At 33.8% G+C, this 10439-nt stretch overlaps 1 protein-coding gene across 2 annotated transcripts in view; it reads right to left on the bottom strand.

Annotated features, from left to right (window-relative positions):
* Window positions 1-4658: 4658 nt before the first annotated feature.
* Window positions 4659-10439, bottom strand: part of DPY19L2 (dpy-19 like 2) — a 92569-nt gene continuing 86788 nt past the window's right edge. For both annotated transcript variants that reach the window (XM_061414158.1, XM_061414157.1), the window contains 3 exons: window positions 9688-9787; window positions 8419-8544; window positions 4659-6686 (listed from right to left, as the gene is read on the bottom strand). In XM_061414158.1, coding sequence (XP_061270142.1) covers window positions 6536-6686; window positions 8419-8544; window positions 9688-9787 — 377 coding nt within the window. In that variant the 3' untranslated portion in view covers window positions 4659-6535. The remainder of the gene's footprint in view (window positions 6687-8418; window positions 8545-9687; window positions 9788-10439) is intronic.

The raw sequence follows: 10439 nt of genomic DNA, 5'->3' as shown, positions 1-10439 counted from the left end.
TTCTAATGAGATGGATGAAACTAGAACCTATTATACAGAGTGAAGTAAGCCAGAAAGAAAAACACCAATATAGTATACTAACGCATATATATGGAATTTAGAAAGATGGTAACAATAACCCTGTGTACGAGACAGCAAAAGAGACACTGATGTATAGATCAGTCTTATGGACTCTGTTGGAGAGGGAGAGGGTGGGGAGATTTGGGAGAATAGCAGTGAAACATGTACAATATCATGTATGAAACGAGTCACCAGTCCAGGTTGGATGCATGATACTGGATGCTTGGGGCTGGTGCACTGGGACGACCCAGAGGGAGGGTATGGGGAGGGAGGAGGGAGGAGGGTTCAGGATGGGGAACGCAGGTATACCTGTGGCGGATTCATTTCGATATTTGGCAAAACTAATACAATATTGTAAAGTTTAAAAATAAAATTAAATTAAAAAAAAAAAGAAAGTGGATGTAGATCAGTTGTAAATGTATATTGAAAACTCTAGGGCAACTGCTCTTTGTTATTGGTGTTATTGTTGTTATAAGGTGTGACTACCTTATAATAAAATATTTTGGTTTCTTCCAAAAAAAAAAATATATATATATATATTCTGAATTGTAACAAAATTTCTATGAATGTCTTTCTTCAGTCTATAATGTAATTTTTAAAAAGTTATTACCACTCCTGAAAGATCATGCACTTTACTACTATTATGGATTTTCCAACTTTCCCTTTATGAACATGAATTACTTCTATAGAAAAAAAGTTTTAAATAATCACTTTCTATCCAGTTTGGTTGTTCAATACAGGCACTGTCATATCATCTGCCATTTAAAGAAACTAAGTAATACATTACACAAATGTACGCTCATCTACAATTTGAGAATTAGACAAGTTGTACTCCAGTCTGATGATGCTTGTTTAAGCACCCTGCTGCTGCTAAGTCACTTCAGTCATGTCCGACTCCGTGAGACCCCATAGACAGCAGCCCACCAGGCTCCCCCGCCCCTGGGATTCTCCAGGCAAGAACACTGGAGTGGGTTGCCATTTCCTTCTCCAATGCATGAAAGTGAAAAGTGAAAGTGAAGTCGCTCAGTCGTGTCCGACCCTCAGCGACCCCATGGACTGCAGCCCACCAGGCTCCTCCGTCCATGGGATTTTCCAGGCAAGAGTACTGGAGTGGGGTGCCACTGCCTTCTCCGTTAAGCACCCTAGAACCACTAAAAGAAAATCTGAGGCTTAAGAACCACTGATGTGGTATCAATGCCTTACTTTGAAGGGTGTAAAATATATCAAACATTATCAAGTATACACACATCTTAATTACAAAATGAAAACTTACATACTTAACACCCAGTTAGAACAGGGACATTTAAGCACCCAAGGTTCCTCTGGATTGCACTCTCTCTTAGAAGTGATTGCTGGCCTAACTCTTGTGTGAATTCTGCCTATGCTTTTATTGTTTTGCTACACATGTATCTCCTAATATTCTTGTTTTGCTTTTAGGCTATATACAAATACCACATATACTTACACATGCATACACATACAACCATTGCTAACTTTTTTATTCTTTTTTCAAAAATTTATGTATCTGTTTTTGGATGCCGTGGGTCTTCATTGCAGCATGGGCTTTCTCTAGTTTGCTGTGAGCAGGGGCTGCTCTGTGTGGTGAGCGGGCTTCTTACCGTGGTGGCTTCTCCAGCTGCAGAGCACAGGTTCTAGGCAGGTTTCAGTAGTTGTGGCATGTGGGATCTTTCCAGATTGAACCCACGTTCCCTGCACTGGCAGGCAGATTCTTAATGACTGGGCCACCAGGAAAATTCCAAGCTTTTTATTCTTAACCTTATATTTGAGATTCATTCCTATTGACATGTGAATAGATGATTTACCCCTGTATAATATTCCATTATATGGAACTGTTTTGTTTTACTCACTCACTCTATTGGTGCCTTTAGGTTGCTTCCAGCTCCCTCCACCAGGTACAAATAAGGCTTCCATGAACATTCTTGGGTTTGAAAATTTAATAATTCTGCCTTCTATAACCTATAAAAAGCAGCTCAGATGAGATCAATAATAATGGTTTAAGAAATTTCATACATAAAACACAATTTACAAAGTCAATGGTGTCCAAGCATGAAATTATGATCATTGAATCCTTATTTAAAAGCAGTGGAAGCACTGAGATTTTTAAACGTGGCATTTAATATTAAATATGACATCCTGGGTATACTATAAAGTATATATATAGTATAAAGTATATAGTATAAATTATAAACTATTTTAGACAGGCTGAAGCATCATGCCCAGCTTATTGAGGAGTAGGTAAACTAATACGGCATTTTTATCGACTTCACGGAATAGTTAATGACAAGACAGAATCCCCAACAGTGAGGATTCTGTAACACGGCTGGTCTCAGGGCCAGGCTGGGCTTTCATAAAATATATGCAGACAAATGGAAACAGACAATGTACAAGAGGAAATGGAACCATTTACAAACATCAATAGGTGGCCCAATCACACCAACCATGGGATAAATGCAAATTAAAATGATAATTAATACCATTTTGGGTGTCACAAATTAGCAAAAAAGTATTAATAAAAAACCCAGTGCTAACGAGTGTTGTGAGATGAGCATTATCACACACTGATTTTTGGTAATGCATACAATACTTTTGCAGAGGTAATTTGAGGCAAACTGCATTGACAGTATCCATAGTGTTTTATTGAAAGAAATTTATGGGAATGTACCCTAAAGAAATAATTTGAAAATAAAAAAAGAATTCATGGCAGTGTTCTATACATATCTTATATATTGTACTATGATATCCACGTAGTCGCAAAAGTGGAAACAGCTAAATAATGGTTAAGATACAAATATCTGTGCATATATTTATATACAAAATAGGGCATTATGGAGCCATTAAAAATAGTTTGTATGTAACACTTCCATATTTATTACATGAAGAACAAAAGATAAAACTGTTTACATTAAAACAACAAAAACTTATGCCTAAAGGCTGGAAGAAAACAATGAGATATTAATAATGTCTTGGTGAACATTTTCCCCTTTTAAATTTTGTTTTTTTCAAAACTAATTTTCCATAATGAGTTTGTATGGCTTGTATAATACAAACATATAAAATATAAGCATAGTTTTATTATTAAAATTAACATGAAAAGTGAAGTGAAAGTCACTCAGTCATGTCCAACTCTTTTTGATATATAGTCCATGGAATTTCCCAGGCCAGAATACTGGAATGGGTACACATTTCCTTCTCCAGGAGATCTTCCCAACCCAGGGGTTGAACCCAGGTCTCCTGCATTGCAGGTGGATTCTTTACCAGCTGAGCTACCAGGGAATCCCCCATGAAAAGTATTCAATGATTTTTGATGTAGTGTTCTTAGCAGCAAAAGACTAGCATATAACACACATATTATTCACTGAAGCTGTATATCAGCTTCTGACAACTTGATGGTGGAGGGAATTGCTGAACTTGTGCACAACTCACTTTTATCATGGTTTCAAGTAAGTGTGCAAAACTATGACCATAGGAAACTAAGGAAAATGCTTCCTTGCACTGAGGAAAAATCTACCCATTACTCAACGAACAGCATTCATGCATATTTTTTTTAGATTTCCAAAGAACAGATAATAAAATGTACACAGACAAGAATGTAATAACCTAATTTATATTAAAAAAGTAAGCAGTGGTCCAGTATTCTTACTTACAGACACTAAAGAAAAGTAGGACTATTTGCATTAGTATATGAACCTATTTACTGGGAAGGAATGGAGACACAGATGTAAAGAACAGACTTGTGGCCACAGTGCGGGGAGGAGAGAGTGGGGTGAATGGAGAAAGTAGCATCGACACACATACACTGGCATGTGTAACACAGATGGCTGGTGCTAAGTTCCTGTATAATACAGGAAGCCCAGCCAGGCACTCTGTAACGACCTAGAGGGGTGGGAGTTGGGGATGGGAGGGAGGCTCAGGAAGGAGGCTCAAGAGGGAGGTGATATATGTATAATTACGGCTGATTTGCATTGTTGTATGGCAGAAACTATCGTAATACTGTAAAGCAATTTCCCTCCAACTAAAGAATAACATTTTTTTTTTAAAGTAGGACTATTTGGAATTCTGAGACAACACACCAGGTAACACGGTATTACAGAACCGGTTATTGGTGGGTAAGGGAGAAAGAGTAAATGGGCTAACAATCGTCAATTGTCGAGGGCCTGAATGTGCTCTAACACATCATCTCACCAATCCTCAAAATGACTCTGCCAAGTAGGTAGTGTGAGTCTCCTTTTTTGTTAAGTTTTGTTAAGTTTTCAGAGTAGAGCCACATAGCCACGAATAGTGCCTGACATACAATCAGTGTTCAAGAAATATCTTTTCGATGGATGGTAGGTAATATACCTAGTAAATGAAAGTTATCAGGATTCATACTGAGATCCACCTGGTTACAAAGCCACACTATTTCCTCCATAGTACATTGCCTTTTGTGTGAGACTACACAGAATTGATTTAAAATGGTTAAAAAAAACACTATCAATGTAAACATGGTCAGGAAACCATGATTTCTACTTTTATATCAGAGTGATTTCAATTTCCAAATGGGTTTTAGTAAAGAATGAAGAAAGACAGAAAACACATGCCAGGATCTTCAAGGGCTTTTTTAATTTAAAACACATATAGCACGTGAAAATAACATAAATTCACATTAATACATTATATTTATATGAAATATGTTTTAGTTAATCCAACTCATCCATTTTTGTTGCTACATTCTAGCAATTTCTTTTAAATGTTGCTTATGAAAATACTATCCAAAATGTGCTACTTTAATTTCATTAATCTTAGGTGTTGTAGCTCTTTTATCTCACATTTATACCAAATGAAATATTTGAAAATGCTAAAATAATGCTTTCTTAGTGGCTTTGCATCCTGTATTAAAATATTTTACAACTATAAAAGTTGAAAATAATTTTATTGATTCCCTATATATAAAGCCATGTAAATATACTTGTACTGCATATTTTATTAATTGATAAAGTTCTTTAAAAATTCTACCAACTTCTTTAGAATAGTTCCTATGAAAGCATCATCCAAAATATATTTCAATCTTTGTGTTAGGTGTTCTATCTCCTTTACTTCTTTGCCCCATACTTAGATCAAAACAAAGTATCTGAAATGTGAATATAAATACAATTTTATATTCCTAGCTGTTCTGTATCTTGTATTTAAATATTTTACAATTATAATAAAAGTTGAAAAATAATTTATTGGTTTTCCAGTATATGTACTTTTCTACCTACTATAAATGAACTAATCTATGGAATTAAGTCATTTTGCTATCTCAAACACAGAGAGGGCCAAAAACAAGGGAATTACAAACATTCCAAGATTATTAAAGTAGATGCACATTAAAATACTACAGATATGGCATATTCAACATCTATCAATCAGAGACAGTGTTTAACTTTCCACTTGGCAACCATATTTTCTAGATAACTACCACTTTTCAAAGCATTACTGTCGGATAGGTTTTATACTGGAAGAGAGGATCTATAAAACATTACTGTCCTCATCCAAAACCAAAACTAAATAAGGACTTAAAACATATTATTAAAAAAGATGGTGACTGGGGTAAAAATGACTATGACCAATGAGCTACAGGACTTCAAGATGAAAATGCCTTTGCTTCTTCAAATTTTATTTGATAAAGTTAACTGGCTTTTCTTTTCTGATTATGCTTAAGCCCTAAATTTGACTGTGTACTATAACAATTTTACTTGGATAGTAAAAGAAAAAAAAAAAACCACTGTATTCTAAAAGACAGATTAATAATCTGCTGAACTTAAATTGAGAACTGATCAGTGGAAAATATCTGGCTGGATAAATAAATTTAAAAAGATTGAAAACATTGCAAAATAAGCTGTTTTGAAAAATACTTAACTTGAAATGATTAAAAAAAAAGTTGTTAAAAGCTATTAAAGATCTTTCCTGAGGGCTACTAAAGGCAAAAACAACCTTAATAGACACATGGTTACAAACAAATTTCCTCACAAAGATAGAGGTTGTGATCAGTAGCAGGATCTTAGGGAAGTGTCATTTCAGAAACTGCATTAGTCTCTTCTAAGTGTTTTAAAGAGTTTGAGTTGGTACATCCTAGAACTAGAGAAAATTAGAAGCAATTTGCCTCGTTGGATACAAAAGGACTTATATATTCTTGATTTATTCAATTTCATTGTTCTCTTACATATATTTTTCTTCTTTAAAACTTTAAGATGAACATTTATTTATGGAATATTAAATGATTTACTCATTTATATGACAAGTTTAATAAGGCTGACATTCAATGGAAAACAATGAAATCATTTACCTTTTAGAAATTAGAAAAACTTTAAATCATTTTTCCTATCTTGTTTTTAAGGGTCCCTTATTAAAGCTTGTGATTTTTATTAATGTAAATAAACTAAAGTGATTGTTTTTGTGCACCTCTTTGCACCACAGTGTAACTGGCAGTCTTTTCTCAATTAACTTTTAACACTCTGTACATACTATTCTGAAACACTGTGGTGAAGTATGGCCTTGCATCCTTGAGCAAGACGCTACATAAGGGAGGGTTAGCTGAGTTAGAAGGGTCTTCCACATCCCAAATTTCAAGCATACTGCAACCAGGCCTGAAAAAATAAGCAAATATATATATTAAAAATGCATTCATATCTAGAAGAACTATAATTATAAAATATCTCAGATTTTTAGAGACTAACATTTAATAAATTAAAGATCTTAGTACATTTCAAAAAACATGTTTAAAATTTAGAGATATTAATAATAAAATGAAATTATGCTATATTCTTATATTCCAGTTAACCAAATAACCAATATATTATTGAATCAAATAATAAGAGCTCAATGTAATTCAGAAACATATATTTAAAAATCCACCTTCAAAGTGAAATATAAATGAATATATGTTCTAAGCGGTACTGCCATCCAAATATAATACCCGTTTACTGTAAAATGAGACAAATTAAAGCAAAGTTAATAGTTAATCTAATTCCTGATGAATTACCTACTTCATATTCTTGAACTTAAATTTTGAGTTAAATTAGCATGATAACATATAAAGTCCAAAGCAGGAAAGAGAAGCTCTTCTGCCACTGTTACTCCCCTCAACTCTTCCCTTTCTGAGTGGACTGAATGAGATATTTCTCACTAGAGAATAACCCTGCATGGGAATCATTACAGGGAAGAAGTCAGACAAAATCAGTCTATATTGAAGTATAATTTACATACAATAAAATTCACCCAGTTTATGTGTAAATTTTCATAAGCATGGGTAAATGTGTATGTGTGTGAGCACCATGATAATCATAAGACAGAAAATTTCCATCATCTCAACGAGTTCCCTTGTACTCTTTTATAGTCAATCCCCTCCCTGAAACATCAGCCTAGGTAAGTACTGATCTTCCTTCCACACTATAGTGTTGCTTTTTTAGAATATGCTAGAAAATACATATTTAGCATATGCTACACACATGGCTACTCAAGTGGTAAATTTTTATCCTTTCTACTTCAACCTTTCTTTCATGTATTTGTACTTAAAATGCATCTTCCTGTAAGGAAGGACATAGATGGGTTTTGCTTTTATATTCAGTCTCAATCTCTGACATTTGATTGGAGTGTTTAGTCCCCACTCACATTTGCAAGTACTGATATACTTCTTCCTATACATTATTTATTAGATTTTAAAATTAGATACAAAAATTGGCTATGAAAATCTCAAAAATTAGCTCTTCAAAAGTCTAATATAGCCAATTCCTAATTATTCATAGGAGAAATGAAAATTCTTAATGTTAAGATTAATACAACTAAGGATTTTTTAAATCAAGGAGACTAAACAAAGGCCTGATGATATTCATTACACATCTCAGAATTTGATGTATTTTTTAGGTATTCAAAATTTAGAAATTTAAAACTGTTAATTAGAAATATTTTCTTATTATGTCCTTCTGAGTTATGTGAAACTTTTCTTATATGTCTTATAAAGCCAATGTAAATCAGCTGTAGTAGCAGAATGCTAGTATCTCACTTTGCTATAAATTCAAATCTGTATTTTAGATATCTAATAAAAGTTTTAAAAACTTGAAAATTATGGAAAAAAGCAACATTCAGATGTTAAAATTGAAAGAATTAGGATAGCAAAATACACTATCATTTCTGAAATCACATTATGCTTAAATAGTATATAATTCCATGTAAGAATTTTAAATAAAATGCCAAGATAACAATTTTAATGGAATTAATTTAAAATAAAAAATTTTAAAGAATCAGGACTGCTGTAATGAAGTGAAACATTCATTGCTTTAAAATATACCATATATCATAGAGCATAGGGCTCATACTCACTTAGTTCTCACAACACACCATGCCTCTTCTAAAATGTAGTAATTTACATGTAACTCCACCAACTTATCTCTCACTTCTTTTGCAGATTTTCGACTATATGCGGAGTAAACTATTTTTGTCCGAGCTCTTTAAATTCAAACAAGTAAAAAATGTTTCTAAATAAGTGATAACAGAGTTGACTAAAGAAATTTTGTTACCAAATTAAAACCCCAATGCTTACTGGATGGAGCACTGATTATACATGATCCCAAACAGCATGAATTATTTCGGGATAGAAATTTCCACATTTTACTTACATTTTAAATGTTCTAAAACTTACAGAAATTTGAATTTTTCAGGTACTGATTATCAGTGTATAAGCCAGTTTAGAGTCTAGAGATAGGTAGCAGTATAATAGTTCAGAATATAAAATTAGCTTTGCATAATTAATAAAATAACTAATCTGGAAGAAACTCAGATAGAGGCTAAATATAGTGAAAATACAGATTTCAGTAGATAATTTCATTTAGAGAAGGTCTGAAAGACATATGAGTTGAAGATGAATGTAGTAAATAGAATAATTAGACAGTGAGCATCTACAGTAGTAGTCAGGTAGAGAAAGTACCCTAACAGAAGCTTGAGAAACAGGAATGTTGACCAAAATATGGTAGACAGATGATTTAGTTCTAAATGGGAGTTTTTATAAAATCCTAAGTAAATGATCAATTATACATTAGACTTTTCTTAAGAGTTCAAACATACAGAATGCCCAATCTTCAAAGCCAAACATAAAACTTTACTTTAAAATATTACCTTTAACAATAAACCAAAGTCACATTACAAGGAAAAGATTATCCAATTACTAGGATGATTAAAATAATTTTTAAAAGTCACTTAAGGAAAACAAAACTTTCAGATTTCAGTGGAAAATAGGGTTCCCATAATCAACTAATAAAAGAGCATAAAAGCATTTAACATAGTGGACTTCATAAACTCTTTTTATCCGTGAAAAAAAGGCTAATCATTGGCTACCAGTAAGATCAAGAGTGGTTTCTTGATCTAGTTTTTACTTTGAGCAAAATTCAGTTTTGCTTTTTTCAGTTTTCAGCCATTTATTAAGGTTGCTTTAACAGGTACATGTTGTAATTTCTGAATTGTTACTACTTTTTAACTTCTAGAATGAACATGAGGATGAAAGAATGTGTGTGTGTAGATAAACATTTTCCCCATTCCTACGAGTCAGCAGAAGTCCTTGGTGTGTCTGGTTGTAGTATTCTATCAGTTGCCCACCTCAAGTCTGCATCCTCATAATGTGGGTGATTCACAATGGGGTGAAGAGTGGAAAGCTTGACACTTGCCATTGTAGGCATGGCACCAGCAAAAACAGCATCTGGAAAACAAGATTATATTTCTTAACAACATGTTTTAAAGAAAACCAAAAGTTACTCATCTGTAATATTTGAACCCAGTTAAGAAAGATGTGCTGTGCTTAGTTGCTCAGTCATGTCCAACTCTTTCCGACCCCATGGACTGTAGCCTACCAGTGGACAGAGGTCCATGGGATTTTTCTGGCAAGAATACCAGAGTAGGTCGTCATTTCCTCCTCCAGGGGATCTTCCCAACCCAGGAATCGAACTTAGGTCTCCTACATCGCAGGCAGATTCTTCACCATCTGAGCCACCAGGGAAGCCTGGGAATACCGGTGTGGGTAGCCTATCCCTTCTCCAGAGGATCTTCCCAACCCAGGAATCAAACCAGGCTCTCCTGCATTGCAGGCGGATTCTTTACCAGAAGAGCTACCAGGGAAGCCCAAGAAAGATGAAGTACAGTTAAAATAATAATCATTGACAGCATTCTTTTTTTTTCACTTAATATTTACTGATGGTCTACATAATAATAGCCAACTTTGTTAAATGTTATCTTGGTGCCATACACTTGGTGATTATACAATTTAACTTGCACAGCTTTGGGGGTGGGTTCTATGTTATTCCTGTTTTGTAGATTAGGAAGCTAAGAGACAGCAAAGCAATTAGCCCTAGACA

The sequence above is a fragment of the Bos javanicus genome, chromosome 4, assembly GCF_032452875.1.
Source record: "Bos javanicus breed banteng chromosome 4, ARS-OSU_banteng_1.0, whole genome shotgun sequence".
Lineage (NCBI taxonomy): Eukaryota > Metazoa > Chordata > Mammalia > Artiodactyla > Bovidae > Bos > Bos javanicus.
Note: the sequence above shows the minus strand (reverse complement) of the source record. Positions and strands in the feature narration are given on the sequence as shown.